The sequence below is a fragment of the Harmonia axyridis genome, chromosome 7 (assembly GCF_914767665.1).
Source record: "Harmonia axyridis chromosome 7, icHarAxyr1.1, whole genome shotgun sequence".
NCBI classification, from domain to species: domain Eukaryota; kingdom Metazoa; phylum Arthropoda; class Insecta; order Coleoptera; family Coccinellidae; genus Harmonia; species Harmonia axyridis.
In genome coordinates, this window is record NC_059507.1 from 14,092,348 (window position 1) to 14,114,609 (window position 22,262).

Here is a 22,262-nt window from a genome sequence, read left to right on the forward strand (position 1 = left end):
TATGGTGAATACAGAGAATATTTGCAACAAAATGTGAAATTCTGGAGGAAACTTGATTATTTGAAAATAGCAGTCTTATTCAACAGTGAATTCTAGAAAGAAAACAAAAAGTTTTTCAAGTATATTCAAGGGTAAAAGTAGAAGGAGCGCTATTTTGAATGCTGGATTGATGGATTTTTACCTGGATATTTTGTTTTGATAGTGGTGATCATTAGGATTATATAAATCTATGAAGAGAGAATTATTTTATAATTGGGTTGATAAATTAATACCTTTTCTGTAGATACTTGGAATAATTTGTTCACAGATCAAATGATGAATTTCAAAAATTCATGGAGCATGACCGAAGTTATATTATATTAGGCTATATGAAAAAGACATGTAAACAAAGTCTTGGCATTGCATCTATAGTTTATTTATATTCTATTTTAAAATTAAGTTTTGTTTTATCTGTTTTTTGTTCTTCAATGAGTAATCCTAAAATTTAATAAATCCTAATTGCTTTATAGAATTTTTACTGAATATTTAATCGAAAAATATATTCAGAAGAGTAAATTTGAGAATTTCTTCACCTCCTAACCTCTTAAAGATGATAACAGAATGCAATAAAATTTTAAAATTCCCAATTTGAGAATAATTTTATGCAAAAATGCTTTAGTGAGTGAATCAAAGCTATTATGGGCAAAATACTTTATGTAATTTAATAGTATAAAAGCATTTCAATAAAAAATAGAAAACTTGAGTGTACAAATATATCTATATTTTTCATACAAGCTTAATCAACCATTCACGTCATGAACAGTTTCAATAAATAGTGACTTTAGAAAGTTATTTACACATCGGCTGATAAATTGGTTCCAATTTTGAAAATTACAGTACATTTATGTTGAAATTCTTCATATACTAAATGAGTCCTTTAAATTTTATTTCTGTCTCATTATGATTTTATCAATTCATTCACTTAGCCACTCAATTCAAAGTATCAAGACATTTTTTCTGATTGCTTCACCAGTTCAGCTACCACAGCTAAAATGATCCATAATCGCTGGGATAAAATAACAAGTTCAGAGTTATATGATTAGAATTTTGCACACAGTGTCCATAAATAATGCAACATATTGAAGAGCCTCTGGTGAGAAGGAATATGCATATTTTAATGATCTTTAATGGGACCTTTATGGCGACTCTTAAATGAATGGATATCTCTTCTCTTCATTGGAGGTGATTGAAATTTGAAAGCATTCCACTTTATTTTTTCGTTATCGAATCAGAATTCCCATATATTAAATCATGATTGTATACCTGCCTTCCTAATTTCGAAATTTTGGGTTCGTCAAGATAGAAAAATGACATGAATAATATTTACTGATTATTTCTATGATGAACCATATCAATTTTTAGTGATATTTTTGTAACTAGAAATAATGCCGCGACTAGACGTTCACGGCCTGCTTCGATGTCAATAATTCCTGAATGGACTGTACATAAATTAATTGTTTCTTCTTTATTTCATATTTTTGATTTTATTTCCGACATAATCAGTTTTTTCGAATTCATTTCACTTTTATAATTGACTTCCCATTACATATAGAACTCTCGAGATGCATTCATAAAAATCCTTTCAATACATTTAGTTGAACTTATCCTTGACTTATTTTTGCCAGAGGCAAGGACAAAGTATTGAACTAAAATAATTATTTTTAGACGTAAGTAATTGCCTTCAAAGAGAATTCCTATGCATTTATCACGAGTACCTACATGAGGAGCTTTGGAAACATTATCTTACAAACTGAACCAATATCTAGAAATTTTTCTTTATTTTTAACGGTATAGCAAAGAAATTTCGTTTCCGTATTCTAAACGAAATTTTTCTTGAAACAAAATTTAAAATATAGTCAGTTACATTATGAATGTTAATAGGTTTGTCTCACTTTTTTTCAAACCAATTGCGATTTGACGCATAATACATGTCTCTCGTTGTATTGCGGCCGTTTGTCTCTCAATGCTCGGTTCAAACGCATTAATTACGTTCCATAACGATCATCTTTGAATGTTTCAGTCGGTTTTAACAACTCATAATACACTACGCCGAGCACGTCCCACCGAATACTGAGCATGGCCTTGGAACCATGAATATTCGGTTTGGCCGTCGACGTGGAAGCATGATAATAATAATAATAATATTTCTTTATTTAGTAAAAATTACTAGTTATAACTTCATAATGAAATTAACTGACTGGGATATCCTCATGATTTTCTGCGCTTGGGATTATCGTAATGAACCCATTTTTCGTCTCCAGTCACAATGCTATGCAGAAATCTTTTCCGTATTTGCCTTACAAGCAGCTGTTCACAAGCAAACAAACGCCACTCAACATCTCTCGGATTCAACTCGTACGGCACCCAATTTCCTTGTTTCTGAATCATTCCTATGACTTTCAGACGTTTGGCTTGTTGCGCCACTCCCAACGATCCTGCCAATTGTTTTTGCGTTTGACACAAGTCTTGATCAAGTAATGCCTCCAATTCTGCATCTTCGAAAACCTTCTTTCTTCCACCGCCATGCTGGTCTTCGACGTCGAAATCACCGTTCTTGAAGCGTTGAAACCACTCTCGCCACGTTCTTTCTCTAATAGCGGCCACACCACAGGTATTTGAGAGCATGCAATAAGCCTCAGTCGCAGATTTCTTCATATTAAATCAGAAAATTAAAACATGTTTAATCTAAAATAACTTTATGATGCTGACACAAATCGACTAATATTTCGATGGCGTTATGTTCACAAATACCTAAGCTTATTGTATGACATCTGCGATCTATTTATTTCGACTACTACTTACCGCTGCCATCTGTTGAAAAACGGCGGAAGCAAAGTAGTACACCTAAAGTAAAACGATCTCGTAGATCTGGTTGTCTGAATCGACTACATATAACGCTCTGTGTTACGAATCGGTTGACCAGTTGATTGGACTTTTTCGGGTTCCACTACACTCTTCTGTCTGCAATTTTGCAGAGCTCAAGGAACTTTTCTCCTCAGAATCTTGGAGGAATCACAATCATTGAGGTGGAAATGATAATCCAGGAAGTGTCAATCTAAATAATGCTTGAGGGCTGACCGTAAACACTCATTACCTGTGTCATTCATCATCAGGTATGCTTGTCAAATGACATTGACATCATTAGCGGTATCGTTCAACCTCAAGCAATAATAGATTGAGCAATCAAAAAAGACGAATCTCTAAAACTTGTCAATTGCGAGTTATTAAAAACAAACGGAAACTGAACGTAATTGAGGTTAAAACACGCATCGCTCGGCGGTAATAACCGATCCTATCCATGATCGACGAAGACCAATAATGATATCGTCAATTTTTCTGATCTCTCATCCGGAAAATTCCACTTGATCGGAGTGGCAGTAGCAAATTACAGTGCGGGAATATCCTGCGGAGGAACCTGACGGCTGGTAACTTCTTTGATTTGCGTCGAAGAAGTCGACTTTGTCACCGTTGACTTTCGTTTCGTGTCCGGTGCGCGTTCTCGGGATGTTGTCACTTGACATTTTGCTTCTGGGTGAGTTTATGATGTGATTTACGTTTGAAATGATGGATATTCGGATTTATGCAACAAATTGAAGTTTAAACTGTTGATTCGTATGTTTTTAGCAGCTCGTTTCTCAAATATAGCGTCACGATGTCTGTATTATACGAAGTTTGAGCCGGGAATGGTCCCAACCGATAAGGTTTCACTCACTGAAAGCCAATACGTCCTCAAATTCAATTCTCTCCGTTCGTTTCGGCCTGTTCGTAAACACGATGACTCTTGAACAGGAAAACCTGGATTTTCAGGTTATGTCCGGATCACGAACGTCTTAGTTGAGTTCGTGAGTTCCGTAATTTCCTTTTTTTCTTTGGATCGAAGAAAAAATTTTGCGTTTATATGTGAAATAACACAATTTCCAACCTCCTGCAAAGTGACATTTATATGACACCATCAGAACCATAGAAAATTGAAGCAGAATATTGGAAATGACCTCAGAGTTATAAACATAGATAGAGGGAGCATATGTCATTTTCAGGAAGCAAATTTCGTCCCCAACATGAACTATCAAATCAAACATGAAGCGCGCGGAAATGAAAACATATCAGTGATATGATATTTCACTCAAATCGCTAGTTTCTCCACAAAATCCGAACATATTATGTCCCATAGTGAATCAACGTTTCATATAAACTCAAAATATATTGAAATAAATACCTAAATATATCACAAATTCAGAAAACAAACTTCAAGCGCGCCGAACGACATGAAACAACCGATGACACTAGAAGAGCAAAAGTTGCCAAACCTTGGATTTCAGCAGGTAGATACAGAAAATAATAAATATTCTGCTTATTATAAATTCGACAATTAGGAAAAATATCGGAATCCAAATATTCAAATTTGAATATTTAATCGGGAATCACTCAAATAAATATATTTCATTCAATGTATAATATACATTCATAATGATATGGGAAAATTGTGGATTTGAAAATATATCATAATCCGACAACGTAATCTAACCATGTTGGGGATATGTATATTATTTATTGCGTATACTCCCTCTATCTATGTTTACTACTCTATGGTTGAAACTAACCCTGAATAAAAATATAACGCTGTTGTGCTGAGTGCTAAGTATTGTATACATATATGCACTTTTTATGAAACTCTGATCATTTCTGTTCTGTCCTGTAAATAAATCACAATCCGACAACATAATCTAATCATGTTGGGGACATGTAAAAATTGCGTTTACTCCCTCTATCTATGTTTATTACTCTATGTCTACAACCAACAGTTCTTTTATTAATCTTTATGAGATCATTGGGACCGGTTTCGGAATACCATCTTCAAAAAATCTGATAAAAAATCAAGACACGTCACAGACCTCACCAAAATATATACTTACAATTAAAATACATGTAAGACGTCAAAACAATGAAACCAACATTAAGGAATTATTTCGATGATTCAAGATATTCTATGTAATATAAGTAAATAATAAACCTCAGTGTAAAATTTGGATTGTTTGTGTTTTTTCGTGCAGAAGTGCCCGATCCCAAATGGATTTCTCAACGTTACAAAAAACATTCTTTTTTTTGGTTATGTTGAGATATAAATCCTCTCAAAAACAAGATTAATCTTGCACGAGTCATGTCGAAAGTGGAGGTGAACTGGTTCCATAATTTCACATCGAGGCACTTTAGTATTTTTCACACGGTCTACACATCTCATATGATGAATCATCACGTTTTTAGCGTGATCCCTTTCTTAGATGAACTTCACGTTAATGTCACCAGATACAACGGAGGTAACCACATTGTTGAACTTTTTTCACGATTTGAAGCGATGATAGCTCGACAACGGCTCACGAGGGAGAGCAATAAAGATGCTATTTCGTCGGAATATTCGATTGGAAGATGTCGAAAGAAGACTTTCGATTCGATGGAACATTTATCATTCATTTCTCGTTCTGTGGTTTTTTATCATCGGTAATTTAAGAGGGAACACTACCACGTGGCTGCTTAGTTCAAAACGTAATTGAATATGTTTCTTCTTACAAATCATCGATTTTTATAGGTCTTGTAGAAAGTAAATATTTTTAATTTACGAATGAAAAAAAAAATTTGGTTGGGTTGACTTTCGATTCAACCATCGATTTTTTTTTATAAATATACTCAACAAGGTACAAGGACAAGGTATTTTTATTCTATAGAATTTGGCATGGTGTTGAAAAGATCAAAATTGTGCATTTAACCGCATTCAAACACGATAACAAAATACTAAAAACTGGACAAAAATCTTATCGAACAACCACAGTAGTTTCCTAACAGGTATAGCTTGTCCTCTTTAAAAAACCCATATTATCTACTATCTGTTTACAATCTGCATCATATAAAAGAATGAGATTAGTGTTTAAAAACCATTTAGACTTCAGACCACGGCTAGAAATTCCGGAGTTCCAATAAATACACGTACAATAATTCCCATTTACATGCCATAGTTTTGGATTCGTCAGTTGATCCTCAGCAATGCATCCGTGAGTGTTGTGTGGTAATATTCACTTTAGGAGACTTGGATAATAATTTCTGCAAGTATATTGATAATATACATTATTGGTAGAGTTAGGTAAAGTATCCCCCCTGAATTTTTATAATTTTGAGAGGTCATTTCCTGAATAGATCGCTCTATCATTTCATCATGATGACACTTTGTATTTTGTGGTCTGTCCGTTCAATCAGCTCGAGATTCCATCCATGGATTTTCAAGGCAACAAATCGAAGAATCACATTTTTGAATAAATTCGAATTTAGCTGAGGTGACTAAGCAGATTTATTTGATTTCAAACTTGTATTGTCATCGTCATGCAGAATACAATATTTTTTGCCGCTCAATTAGACTACTGCTTTCTTATTTCAAATGACACACCCAGTATTTTATCCCATCATTAGATAGCTTATTTGATGATAATTTCACTGACATGCCTTGACTTGGATAAAAACTCAACGGTTCATGTGTTAATGAGATTCTTATAAAAAAGTTGGTTGCGACTAGGACTTATATTTTTTGAATACTTCTAAAGTGAATTTTTTTCGATTCTGTTAATACCTAAGATCATAAGACTGGACCAAAAATGTACAGTGTGAGATCATGAACTTGGACAACTCAAATTCATCAAAACTCAAGATTTTCAAATTGCTACCTATTTTTTTTTATTGTTTCAGTCAATCCTACTCACTTATAAAAAGAGGGAGGTTACTTAAGCAAATTTTATACCTAAAATGAAAAGTTCAAAAGTTAACGATAAAACTTGAACTAAGGAAAAACCCACACCTGATTGGTGTAGTCTGTGACTTCCGGTAAACATAAAAGGAAACTAAAATTCGATGTTCCAATTAATAAATTTGACATTTCATGAATGGTAATCATAGAGTAAAAAACATTGATAGAGGGAGTACACGCAATTTTTACATGTCATAAACATGGTTAGATTACGTTGTCGGCTTGTGATATATTCTCAAATCCACAATTTAACTATGTAGTTATGATTGTATATTATATTGAATGAAATATATTTATTTGAGTGATTCCTGATAAAATATGCAAATTTGAATATTTGGAATACGATATTTTTCCTAATTGTCAAATTTATAATGAGCAGAATATTCATTATTTTCTATATCTACCTGCTGAAATCCAAGGTTTGGCAACTTTTGCTCTCCTAGTGTCATCGGTTGTTTCATGTCGTTTGGCGCGCTTGAAGTTTGTTTTATGAATTTCTGATATATTTAGGTATTTATTTCAATATATTTTGAGTTTATACGGAACGTTGTTTCACTAAGGGACATAAGAGGTGCGTTCTTTGTGAACAAACTCGCGAAATGAGTGAAATATCGTATCACTGATATGTTTTCATTTCCGCGCGCTTCACGTCAAATTTGATAGTTCATGTTGGGGACAAAATTTGCTTACTGAAAATGACATATACTACCTCTATCTATCTTTATTACTCTGAGATTGAAACTAAAAATCTAAAAAATTTTTTCTGTTTTCCTAAAAAGACTATTCTTCTTGGTAACGAATGGGAGTGAAAGTGAACCAAAAAGAACGTCGACGACAAACTGCTTGTTCCACAGTGATAACACCCAGAGAACGGGTCGTCCAGTGTATTTCTTACGCTGTAACGGTGTGCCAGTCGAGTGGATCCAGAGAGGTTTTACCTTGGATCGAATCAAGACGGCTACGAAGCCAACCGATACGTTATGTGCACTCCTCAGTGTTCTTCGTCCTTTCTTGTGCGCCATTGTGATTGTTCGATGTGAATTTTCGCGTAAACTCCCGGTACATACCCAGTTCAAAAACACAGTGTCAGGATGCAGTTCGACATGCTGGTCAACGTTTTCAGGAGTGCCACCGGTAAGGAAAAGTCCCTAATCGTGGTTGCTTTCGATCAACTGTCAATATGCTGGTCTTGACACGCTTCGGCGGTCGAACAACACGAGGAATTATACCGAAAATACGTTTGATGGAGTGTTTATGAGGATGTGATTAATTTTGAAGATGATGTAATTGGTTGGAAGCTTTTAACTGCAAACTTTCGGCGTTTTGTGGTCGTCGAGTATTTTCCACCTCAAAAAAAAAATCTTCTCGGTGAAAATTGTTTATGAGGACGTATAGCGTAGCCGTAATGAGTCTAATTCGCATATATTTCATTCGCGACTGGGCGAATGCTGTTTCCACCGTGGCAAAAACGCATTCTCGTATGCAACAGACCGTTTATTACGTTAAGAGTCGAGCTCGTGTGGTCTCTGTGCTCGATTTTCTTATTAAAGTGTTTGCTAGGCTAGTGTCGATCTCGGACAAACTTTTACAACCCATCAGGGTCTTTGTCACGAAGGATTTATTGAATGAAAGGATATCGGTTGTGGTTTCAAAGATGTTTTTACCTTTTAGAGTGTTTCATTCATTTGCCTACTCGACAGATAACTACTTATCGAGAATTAAAATTCATAGATCACAAATTAGACCCACTTTGTCGATGAAATACAAAAATTTAATGAAATCAAGTCAATGAAATATTTCTCCAAATATATTATATAAATTATATTCAATAGGCCTAATGACATAGGGTTCTTCAATAAGAAGATTCATTTTGATTAAGCAACAAGTATATTCTAAAAAAGAAATCATTTTCATGAAATTTTCCATGACTAATTAGCACTTTTGTTTGTCCTCTAAAGCTTCACGAATTCTTTAGGGTCTTGAATTGATTGTGGAGCATTGGCATAGACCTTATCTTCGATGTGGCCCCAAAGAAAAAAGTTTAAAGGTGTCAAATCACAAGATCTCAATAGCCTCTTCTAGAAATAATACTACCATGAAAGTCTTTCCTACAAAATTGTGATTGGTTCGTTGCTTCTGTGGCACCTAGCACCGTCTTGCTAAAAATAAACGTCGTCCACATCATTATCTTCCAATTTCGCACATAAAAAATCATTAATCTTAGCTCAATCGACGAGGAATCGACAAACTCATGTTATCGTCAACGCTACAGTAGCAATATTCTTTAGAGGCGCACACGGTTTCGATTCTTCACATCACTAACTTGTACCAACAGCTCAAATTTTCACACCAGGTATGCTATTGAGAAGGTGCTTCACGACTAACCAAAAGTGCCTTAGTTTTGCTTTGTTGAAGCGTGTATCTACCATTTTTAGTAATGGCATAGTTTTTACTTGTCAAATGTCAAAAGACGATAGCTTCAAAAATAACATCTGCCCAAATAGCGGGCTATTCAAAATGAAACCTCTTATTGGAAAAACCTTTATATTACCAGATTCATATTTCAATATTTTATTCACAAATTCAACTGTTACAATTATTGCAATTAAACAAAAACACAAGGACCAACAAAGTTTGAGATGCAGTGGTCTTTATCGTTGTCAAAGATCCAAAAAATGAAGATGGCACTGACTTGAAGTCAAGAGCTTTGGAGTATCATTAATTGGTCAATTATTACGCCTTGAGAACACTTGTGCCAACATAGCGATGACAAAGATTTTGGGAATCTCTTCAAATGTTCATTTCCCAGATCATTTTCTATACTGTCATGAGTGTCATGACTGTAACTGTATATTTATTTTCTCGGACCAAAGTGAACTCCTTTGGGAACTTTAAATGAGTTCTAAATTCTGAAGAAGCATAATGACATTACGATTTTCTGATGCAGGTCATAACGTTCTTTTTTTTTTGATAAACTGAAGCGGATTGCATCCTATTTTTGGCTAGTAAACGAGAAAGTTGCTCTTTTTAATTGGATATGCATCTGTTTATTCCAATCATTCAAGACAGCTCCACTTTTTTGATCATATCAAATTAAAATGCATAATTCTAAACTTGGTCGCTTTCACCGAAGTTTTTGCAGTAGTCCATCCTACATCACAATTCTTCCATAATACAAAGATCTTGAAGTGTTCAGACTGGTTTCTCAACGTGGCTGAAATCCAAGGAATACATTTCCAAGATTAAGAGATTATAAACAGAGACTGTTAAAAGGAGTAATAATTGATATTGTGAAAGGAGTGGTGTGAATATATCCATTATAAGATGACCTTAATGTTTTCGTAATTTGTCCAGTTAGTTGATGAGAAATCGTAAATCTAAATTCTACAGTTTTGCCAATTTGAATTAGTTTGTTGTTGTTAAGAATACAGAGAGAATTTGGCAATTTACACTTTTTACAATAAAATAAAACATAGTAGTTTTTTCTCCAATCGCCAATGAATACTATGGCTTATCAGTGTTCAGTCTTATTATGAAAATTTAAATGGCTATACGTATATTTAAAAAGTGCTCCTTTTGACTTCAGGAATATACTTTTAAAATATATGTGGAAATCAAAGACTCACCCTGTATAAACTAACGAATTCAAACTGTGTACAATATTTTGTGTTGACTGCGTTTTTTGAATTATAGAAAATTCAAGCAGAATATCTAAAAAAAAAGCATTGACGTGAAGTCAGGAGAATTTGAGCACTTGTTAATTTTTGCGCGAAGGTCACCCTTGGAGACCTATATAGGGTGCGATCTTCAGTGGGTCATTCTGTATGAAAAAATAATGACAGTTTGCTATATAACTTTTTCCGCAAATACTTCGTATTCCGAGATACAGGGTGTTTCTCTTAAAACGTGACTATTGCTTCAAAACGGGTCGACATATTCAATTGGTATTCGGTGGTTTTTATGGCGCATTTTTTGACATGCAATTAAGATTTTTATATTCATCATTGGTGCACATACGGTTTTTTAAGAAATAAAGGTACACCACTGAGATATTTCCGGTTAAAAATCATATTTGATTTCCTCGTTGAATTTGTGACTAATAATTTTTCATGCATTTTTTTTAGTAGGTGGCGATGTTTTCATGTAAAAAAATAAAACTTCTTAAAGCGTATTTTTCATATCTGCGATAAATTATCTATTGTTAGATAGTTCTTCATGATGTATTTTTTGTCACAAATTGAACAAAAAATTCAAGAACGATTTTCAATTTGAAATATCTCAGTGGCGTACCATTTGTTTCTCCAAAAATTTAGTGCTTCTGAAACACGTCCGTGCTTCCTTCATTTTTTCCTCTTAATTCCATGATAAATTCTTCGGAAGGAAAAAAGAATGAGATTTTTCCATTTTTATTGAGTAACGCCAAATCTAACGCAAGCCCCACAACCTTCAGCGAATGCATAAACGTGTTGGATTTGAATATTCGAACCAAAATGAATAATCCGAGATCGAGAATCAAGGTTGGCTTCAGAGCCGGCTGGAGAATTAGCGATTGCGGCAACTAGATTCGTTTTTACGACAGCTTTCTTGCATATTGATTGATGTTTTGGTAGGATGATGTCTGAATTTGGTAGATTTTCGAGGTTGAACGCGCGGAGATTGGAAAATCGACAATGAAAACTTCCCGATACAAATCGTTTATGGTGGTATCAATGCTGGATAATTATATGTTGAGATGAGGCTAGTTAGGCCGGTGATAGATTGGGTTAATGATTTAAGGCTACTTATCTCGTACATTCGCTTATCGGCTTGTTTTCAATAATGAAGATATAAATTAAGAGAAATAAAAAAATATACACTGTGTCCGTAAAGTGTGGAACAAATTCATTTTTAGCTAAACAGACCATTTTAAGAAATTATCCTGAAACACGTCGATTTTTTATTTTAATTTACCGTATTTTAATATAATAATCTAATATACAAGTTGAATTACTTTCCAGTGATCACCGTCATTTTTTTAAATAGAACACCCTCTCAATTGTCTCAATTTTCCGATTACTTTAGCTGACCTGATTCCAAAAATGTATCACATGTTGATTCCAATTGGTACATCAGGGTGGACAAAAATACAATAGTTTTGTGTGTGCTCATGAAGTAACGCGTAACATTCTTTATTAGTTAAATTAACAATATTATCCAAAATACTTATTGTCTAGCGGCAATTGGTTTGAATGTGACACCCTGCAGTTTGTTACATTTTCAGATTAATAAAAATGAGCTGTTTCCAAACATGTTTGATACTCGTGGTCTAGCAGACAGAATATGAAAGAAATTATTTCTTATCAATTTAAAAAAAACATAGTCGTGTAGTTTTTTGTGAAATGTCATTATTTGTTCAGTAATTTATTGGTGTTCAATGACAGTTTAGTACTACAATATTTTTGGAATTCGTGAATGTTTTAATCATTGCTTAGATTTAATTTATTATTTTTGTCCACCCTGTACCAATTGGAATCAACATGTGATACATTTTTGGAATCAGCTCAGCTAGAGTAATCCGAAAATTGAGACAAAATGATGGTGTTCTATTTAAAAAAAAATGATGGTGACGTCATTACTCGAAAGTTATTCACCCTGTATATTAGATTATTATTTAAAAATACGATAAATTAAAATCAAAAATCGACGTGTTTCAGGATAAATTCTTAAAATGGTATGTTTAGCCAAAAATGAATTTGTTCCAAACTTTACGGACACAGTGTACAGGGTGGGCAAATTTCGATGTTTTAGCACTACAACTTTAAACCAGATGAGATAGACAAAATCTGATACCCCATTCTCGGTCTCTTTCTGAGAAACTAACAAGGGTAGTATTCATTTTTGGCCACCTTCTTTTGTTTTCGAGTTATAAGCGAAAATTGGAAAAATACCGATATCGAAAAACATTTATATCTCCGCTAATAATGATGAGCTCTGAAGTTAAAACATTATACAGCCACTTTTTTACGTAGAATCCAGTGGCGTGCTCGTATTTTCAAAAGGGTTTCTTATTATGAAGCTTTGACCCAAAGTTTTTTCAAATGGGAACACTAGATTTTGGTGCCATTTTCTGAAAGCTTAATTTTTTCTGATTTCAAAAATATATAACATCATATGATTTGGATTAATATAAATAATAGAAAATGGCCAAAAACCTCTTTTTACCTAAGAGTCTCAATATTTCTATGGTTTCAACTGTTGATGAACACAGAAAAATTGAGCTTTCTACAACAAGAACAGTGTCCTTCCGTCAATCTGATTATTTCTATGCTTTTCACTCATTTCTACAAAATTCGAATCTAGATATGTTTTATAAATTTTTTATCTAAAAATTGATTTGGAAATAACGGAGAACCACTAGATCGAATTTTTCAACCGAAAGAGTTGTATTGAGATGCATGTATCAGAAAATTATTTACATAGGTCTCCAGAATCAATACGCACAAGTACCAATCCATTTTAAACAGCATATGAAACAATGCATATATGATTGAACTCAACAATTTAATTACGAAGGGACAAACAAGAAATAATATTTAACCTAATAATGACAACAATTGCACAATGCACAGTCGACACCTCTTCTCGATATTTCAATAGATGAATATTTTAAACTGTGTTCAAGCTACCTAGGAAACTTTTTCCAAGTTCGTTTATTTTTTCAAAACTATTTGTATAAAATAAATTTTTGTAGATTCGAATTTTGTAGAAATAAGTGAAAAGCATAGAAATAATCAGATTTTTCTGTGCTCATCAACAGTTGAAACCATAGAAATATTGAGACTCTTAAGTAAAAATAGGTTTTTGACCATTTTCTGTTATTCAATTTACTACGAATCATACGATGTTATATATTTTTGAAATCAGGAAAAATTAAGCTTTCAGAAAATGGCACAAAAATCTAGTGTTCCCATTTGAAAAAACATAACTTTGGGTCATAGCTTTGTAATTAGAAAACCTTTTGAAAATACGAGCACGCCATTGGATTCTACGTAAAAAAGTGCCTGTATAATGTTTTAATTTCAGAGCTCTATCATCAATATTAGCGGAGATATAAATGTTTTTCGATATCGCCATTTTTCCATTTTTCGCTTATAACTCGAAAACAAAAGAAGGTGGCCAAAAATGAATACTACCCTTGTTAATTTCTCAGAAGAAGAGACCGAGAATGGGGTATCTGATTTTGTCTATCTCCTCTGGTTTAAAAGTTGTAGTGCTAAAACATCGAAATTTGCCCACCCTGTACAGTGCATCCCATTTTGGGTGAGACAGCCAGGTTTCTCGCTTGTTATTTAAGATAGAGCCTTGCGGTTTTCACTTTCTGTCCTACTTTTTCGTGAAACTCTAAATGGTCTAATCAGATTTTGCATAACTGTTTTCGTTCAAGAGATACAGGGCGATTTTGGAAATTAATACTTTTGGGACCCCTCCTTTATTTCCGAAGTTATTAGAAATGATGCTGAGGTAAAAACTACGTCTGAATCAGAATTTTGTGTAGAATCCAGTGGCGTACTCATTTTTTTTTCGGGGTTTGGTTTTGAAGATTCAACGCAAACCTATATTTTTTTTAATGGAACACCATGTATATCATTACTTCGTTGAATTCGTTTATTATTTTAGCTGTTGCAACTATAGCCTTGGCGGTCATTCGGCTGATATCGTTTTCTATCGTTAGTGGCCTACCTTCCTCTTTACAATAAAATAAACATGTATTAATTTCTATTCTAACATAATTTTCAATATCAAAATGAAAATGAGAATTATTGGAAAACCCTTTTCTAGAAAATTTTCACTAGAATTGTGCGAAAATTGGCTTTAAAGATCATTTTTTAAATTCATACATGTCCAGTTTATAAGGATGAATGCGTGTTATGTTGTTTGACGATTTCTATGAAATGAAAATCAAATTTTACGTTTCTGTATTAAAAATTTTGATTAGTTTCTTTTTTCGCGACTGAATACGCCTCTGTGCTGTCTCAATCGCTTTGGGTAGCTGAATTAAACGAATGATTTAATTATTTTTACACCTGATAGCCATGTCGGTGGTCTCCTTGATCTGAGACGTGAACATACTTGAATCCTATATTTCCTCAGACTCAAAATAGAATGTAAAATGGTTGTGTTGAAGTTCTTCTTTGGGTGCTGGCGATTTTAGCAGATATAACTGTTCGATTGCCTTGTGCGTCGTTCTAACGGTATAAGAATATAAATTAGTTGTTTGTCTTGGGTTCATTAGAGATTATGAACGTTGTTGTTAAAAAAACTTGGAGTATGCGTATGTTGAAGGTGTATTTATTATTATATTCAGTAATAAAACGTACCTACGTAAATAATTGAGTCTCAATACTGTTAATGCAAACCTCCAATACACATTCTGGAAATTCTTGAAGGATTTTCATAAGGAACAAGGAAAATATACATAGGCATACCATTTTGCTCACGCCGTTTTTTCCCCAAAATTCGAGGCTTTATTGTAAAAAACTGGTTATACATTTATGATTCAAAGTATTGCCCATCGCTGGCCACTACTTTCTCCCATCTTTCGGGAAGCGAACGAATACCGCGTTGGAAAATCTGGTCGTTTTTTGAAGCGATCCACGAATCGATCCAATTTTTCACTTCTTCATACCACCGGAAGTACTGGTCAGCCAGGCCGTGTGCCATTGATGGCACGACTGGAGAATACGGCGGGTGGGGTAGGATTTCCCATTTCAACGTTTCCAAGTATGTCTTGAACACTATCGCAATATGGGGTAGAGCATTGTCATGATGTAAAATCACTTTATCATGTCTCTCGTTGAATTGCGGCCGCTTGTCTTTCAATGCTCGGCTCAAATGCATTAATTGCGTTCTAAAACGGTCGTATGTGATTGTTCCAGTCGGTTTTAACAACTCATAATACACTACGCCGAACTGGTCCCACCAAATACTGATTATGACTTAGGAACCGTGAATATTCGGTTTGGACGTTGGCGTGGAAGCATGACCGGGATTTCCCCATGATTTTCTGCGCTTGGGATTATCGTAATGAACTCATTTTTTTACTCCAGTCACAATGCGATGCAGAAATCTCTTGTGTCTTGCCTTGAAAGCAGCTGTTCACAAGCAAACAAACGCCGTTCAACATCGGAATCATTCCCATTACTTTCAGACATTTTGAAATGGCTTGAAATGATCCTGCCAATTTTTGTTGCGTTTGATACGAGTCTTGATCAAGTAATGCCTCCAATTCTGCAATAATGAATTTAAAAATTAAAATAAACAAATGATCAATTTAAAAAATTCCAGAAATTTTTTTTTTTTTATTTCATTACCGTTTTTTTTTCAGGTACCCAGCCAAGTCCCATAATGCCGGGTGGTGCGACCCCTGGTACTCCAAATTCCAAACAAAGGGATAAAATCCCCATAAGGCCGAAGGTCGTAGTTGCTCTGTATAATTACAAGGCCATCGAAAGTGGTGATTTGTCACTGGAGAAAAACCAAGAATACGAAGTGATAGACGATTCACAGGAGCACTGGTGGAGAGTCAAAGATGCCAAAGGGTACGTTTCAATCTAGTTGGGGATTTCTTAATAACGAGAAGAGGAATACTAAGCTTATAGATATACCTAACTAGTAGGTAAATTGCTTGTAGGTAGATCTCTTGGGTCGTAGATCAATTTAAGTGATGTCTATCATCTATGGTTCTGCGAATCATTACTAAGATATCTAAAACAATGGGGCGCTCATGTAGGCTCATTTTCACGTTATATATGTGGGATCCAAATTCTTAACACCCAACTGAATGATACGCTACTGACTTTACGAGACGAAAACTACGCGATAAAACGGTGGACCATGCAGTTCTTATCGATATAGGGAGACGTAAGGGGAAGAGGTACTTGAGACTTGAGACTGGAGTACGATACAATATAGGAACGAGGGTGGAATTCGACGTGAGAGAGTAGACGGACATAGTTAGTATTCGACGTTACAGATTAGACGGAAAAGGTAAAAGAATTCGACGTGATAGACGCATATGATTCGACGTAAAATATATTAGACGCAGCTAGTTAGATAATTCGAAGTTAGATATAGACGGATCAACTCGAATAATCAGACAATTAGACGATTATTATTATTATTATTATTATTATTAAGAATTATACGAAATAAAATAACTTCGATAGTTCGATAGACGAAAGTTCAGTGGCTGTACATTCAATTGACGTTGAATTGTACATACTGTAAATAAACAATAGTTTAGTACCGGCGGCCTTTTTATATAAACCCCTAGACAACGATATAAAAACCCTACATATATATATTTTTTTGAAATAGAGCAATACAAAAAATTATCAACTTCAAACAATAAAGCATGTGTAGATATAATCTCAGTATAAGCAGAGGAAATGTAAAAGGGGCATCATACATTTCAACGTAGGATACAAAAGCACAGATTAAAACCTCAGCAAAAACTCTGCCTCCCCGTATAGATGTAGTGACTGGTTTGAAATGTTTTTACAGAATGAGCTGACATATTTATATTGAAAGGCTTAGTCTTCATCCAAACAAAAGCTTCTCCATCCTTTATCTTCACCAACGGTTGACAACTCTATAATTCGATCTGAAAACAAAAAAAAAAAAAAACAGAAAGGAGTAATAAATATTAGTTTTCATTATTGATTTGAATTTAGCGACCCATCCAAAAAAATAATCTGAAACTGAACGGATAGCTTGGAAACCATCATGGAATTCATGAATTGGACAAGTATTCACCAAATGGTCAATGGTTTCTTCTACACCACACTCACATAGTGTGCTTTCAATAGAATGCCATTTGAAGAGCATACTATTGCAAACACCATGACCAGTCCTAAGTCGATTCAAAGTACACCAAATTTCCCTAGGAAGATTGAAACCTATAACTTTCTCTGAAGGATCAACGATTAGATTTTTGTTAAATACATTACAAGAACTCCAATTCAAACTCCAAATTTCCTTGTCACTTTCATAGGTTGAATCACCAAGGGAGCAATTCGCGTATGAATGAATGAGCACTTTGAAGCTCTTGTTCTAACGTCAGTGCTTTCCTCATTTTGTTTTTAATGATGAAATACGAATAACAATTGTATAAAATTGAATGAAAATGCTTTCAAAAGTCGAGAACTTTTACTCGCGTTCATTTTCGAATAGAAGAAACCTGCGTTATCGACGTGTTCTAATTTTAGATGATGACACTCGAACCAGGCAATTCCACTGCCTCTTTTATGTATCGGAAATGTTCACACCGCTTTGATTTTCTGAACAGTCTTATTCCTTTGATGCTTTTCACGGAAATGAAATTTAAGCTGCTGTTTTGCGCAGAGTGGTAAGCATGAAGAAATGTCCTACTCTGTCTGTGAAATATTTGAATTGATGAATTACAGTTGAATCTGTTGAATAAGGTTTAATTATTTCCTTAAATTAAAATTTAAAACCTAGTTGAACAAAAAAACTCCCTTGAAAATTTCACATTTTACATTTTGCAATGCGTAACGAAAACATTGCCAATTTGCAAAATATGTTCAACGATTCCGGATAAAATATTTATTTTCTCATTAATTGAAAAACCCACACCGAAGTTTTATTTTGGAATTTAGATTACATGTTCTAAGAAAGAGAAAAAAATGGCAAGATGTAATAATATACAACAAGGACAAAATTTACGTTGGATATAGATTATATGACTAGAAATTCTATAAATTTCAATTAAAAAAATTGGTTCAATCTCCAATAGACAAATGTGAAGGTAAAGAACCATCTAACATGATTTGGTGGAAAAAATCAAACTTTCCAAACATGTTTTTATTATTATTATCGTTCGTTTCGAGATAGTTGAAAAAAATGATGAATTATAATAATATTGTGTTTAAAGTATCACTTAATTTTTTTTCCGTGGTTCTGAGAGTTCTCACAGAGGCTTAAGAGAGTCGGGATAGAAAACATAAAACGAAAATATTGCATGACACAAAACAGGAAGTTTTGACTTTAGATTTATGATGAGAACACTGAATTTAGTGAATTGAAAAAAAAAGAATCATGTGGGAGCACATATTTTCAAAACAAAGACAAGCCACGCAGTTCTGAATCCACATTTTTGTTCAGAAGAAAGAAGAACACTATAATGGAGAGTTTTACTAGAGGAAAGACAAACCAACAGAAGTATATATTCTATTATGATTATGATTATTAGAGAAGGAACTTTAGGAGCACACATTTAAAACGCTAAGATGGACGAATCAGTTCTGAATTCATATTTTTATTTGAAAGACTGAGGAACACTAGTTGAAAGTTTTACTAGAGAAAAGAAAGACCAACAGAAGTACACATTCTTGTCTAGATCTTACAGAATACAAATGTTTCGTTACTGCTTATGATAAAATGTTAGTTTTAATAGCAACGATATTTTTTTTTCGATCGCTGACTTCTGCCGTTGCCAAAATAAATGGACTATAAAGATATTTCGAGATCTATCATTCGTCATGGTTAACATCATCTCGTCAATTTCCGATCTATCAGAAGAAATTATCACTGCACAATTATATGCAATCTTTTCCATTGAGACAATCGAACCGCAGGAAGACGTTACTTTCAATAAGATCGAAAGAAAAAACAAACGAAAACGGGCAAGTACCACATTCGAATCAGCCTGAACAAATAGCTCCGTTGTTTTATGGGAAATCATTCAGATTCAATGCTTACTTGACAGCGCTGAAGATTCAATATGATGCTACTTTTTGAAGAGTTAACGAATGAGAGCCTCAGAATTCACATCATTTCCTTTTTCATATTCCACTTTGGGGGCACATATTTTGAAAACTAAGGCAAACAACGCAGTTCTGAATTCAGATTTTTGTTAAGAAGACTAAAGAACACTATAATGGAAAGTTTTGCTACAGGAAAAACAAACCAACAGAAGTATTCATTCTATTATGTTTGTGATTGTTAGAGAAGGAACTTTGGGAGCACATATTTTGAAGGCTAACAAATCAGTTCTAAATTCATATTTTCATTCGGAAGACTGAAGAACACTAGTGAAAAGTTTTACTAAAGAAAAGAAAAGCGAACAGAAACTCGGAATATTCACATTCTTATCTAGAATACAAATTTTTCGTTACTGCTTATGATACAATGCAAGTTTTAATAGCAAGATGAATGTTTTTACTGTCCAGCAATGACATTTTCTAACGATCGCTGACTTCTGCCATTGCTGAAATAAATTGACTATAAAGATATTTCGAGATCTATCATTCATCATGGTTAACAGCATCTTGCCAATTTCCGATCTATCAGAAGAAATGATCACTGCACAATTATATGCAATATTTTCCATTAAGACAATCGAACCGCAGGAAGACGTAACTTTCAATAAGATCGAGAGAAAAAACAAACGAAAACGGGCAAGTACCACATCCGAATCAGCCTGAACAAATAGCTCCGTTGTTTTATGAGAAATCATTCAGATTTCAATGCTTACTTGACAGCGTTGAAGACTCCAATATGGTAGTTCAATATAATTCTACTTTTTGAAGAGTCAACAAATAAGATTTAATTATATGTATTGAAAGAAAAATCATGTGAAATGAATTAAATTACATAAAAAACAATCGCGTAGAAGCCTCAAACTTAACATCATTCCCTTTTTCATATTCCACTTTGGGGGCACACATTTTGAAAACTAAGGCAAATCACACAGTTCTGAATTCGAATTTTTGTTCAGAAGACAGAAGAACACTATAATGGAAAGTTTTACTAAAAGAAAGACAAACCAACAGAAGTATTTATTCTGTTATGATTGTGATTGTTAGAGAAGCAACTTTAGGAGCACATATTTTAAGGGCTAAGGTGAACCAATCAGTTCTGAATTCATATTTCATTCAAAAGACTGAAGAACACTAGTGGACAGTTTCACTAGAGAAAAGACAAGCGAACAGTAAGTATATTCACATTCTTGTCTAGATCTTACAGAATACAAATTTTTCGTTACTGCTTATGATACAATGTATGTTTTAGTAGCAACGATATTTTCGTTCGATCGCTGACTTCTGCTGTTGCTAAAATATATGGACTATAAAGATATTACGAGATCTACCATTCATCATGATTAACAGCATCTCGCCAATTTCCGATCTATCAGAAAAAATGATCACTGTACAATTATATGCAATCTTTTCCATTAAGACAATCGAACCGCAGGAAGACGTAACTTTCAATAAGATCGAGAGAAAAAACAAACGAAAACGGGCAAGTACCACGTCCGAATCAGTCTGAACAAATAGCTCCGTTGTTTTATGAGAAATCATTCAGATTTCAATGCTTACTTGACAGCGCTGAAGACTCCAATATGGTAGTTCAATATGATTCTACTTTTTGAAGAGTCAACAAATAAAATTTCATTATCTAAATTGAAAAAAAAAATTCATTTGAAATGAATTAAAGCGCGTAAAAGCTTCAGACTTAACAACATTCCCCCTTTCATATTCCACTTTGGGGGCACATATTTTGAAAACTAAGGCAAATCACGCAGTTCTGAATTCAAATTTTTGTTCAGAAGACAGAAGAACACTATAATGGAAAGTTTTACTGAAAGGAAGACAAACCAACAGAAGTATTTATTCTATTATGATTGTGATTGTTAGAGAAGGAACTTAAGGAGCACATATTTTAAGGGCTAAGGTGAACCAATCAGTTCTAAATTCATATTTTTATTCGAAAGACTGAAGAACACTAGTGGACAGTTTAACAAGAGAAAAGACAAGCGAACAGAAGTATGGATATTCACCTTCTTGTCTAGATCTTACAGAATACAAAGTTTTCGTTACTACTTATGATACTATGCATGTTTTAGTTGCAACGATATTTTCTTTCAATCGCTGACTTCTGCCATCGCTAAAATAAATGGACTATAAAGATATTTCGAGATCAATCATTCATCATTGTTACCAGCATCGCGCCAATTCCCGATCTATAGAAGAAATGATCACTGCACAATTATATGCAATATTTTCCATTAAGACAATCGAACCGCAGGAAGACGTAACTTTCAATAAGAACGAAAGAAAAAACAAACGAAAACGGGCAAGTACCACATCCGAATCAGCCTGAACAAATAGCTCCGTTGTTTTCTGGGAAATCATTCAGATCGTGTCAATTTCAATCAATTTGAATTTCTTGCGATGACGTCGGTTTCGACATACTCTTCCGGTTGGCATATTTTCCGTTGTCGGTCACCTCTAATCGATTCACGCTTCAATGCTAAGGTGGACTGCTTTTACACGGCTGTTTGAGTGAATTCTACGCTCCGGAGGTTTTTCAATCTTCTGAGGAAGTGTCCGTTAAGAGATTGTATGCAATCCGATAGTATTTTTCCGCCCGCTTC

The 22,262-nt window shown here is 34.1% G+C and overlaps 1 protein-coding gene across 3 annotated transcripts in view; it reads left to right on the forward strand.

Annotated features, from left to right (window-relative positions):
* The window catches only part of LOC123683762 (tyrosine-protein kinase Btk29A), a 63,566-nt gene that overhangs the window by 25,330 nt on the left and 15,974 nt on the right, over window positions 1-22,262 (forward strand). For 2 of the 3 annotated variants that reach the window (XM_045622643.1, XM_045622644.1), the window contains one exon: window positions 16,191-16,404. In XM_045622643.1, coding sequence (XP_045478599.1) covers window positions 16,191-16,404 — 214 coding nt within the window. Of the gene's footprint in view, window positions 1-7,708; window positions 7,961-16,190; window positions 16,405-22,262 lie in introns of those variants that run through there. The other variant, XM_045622645.1, reaches the window with a different exon arrangement.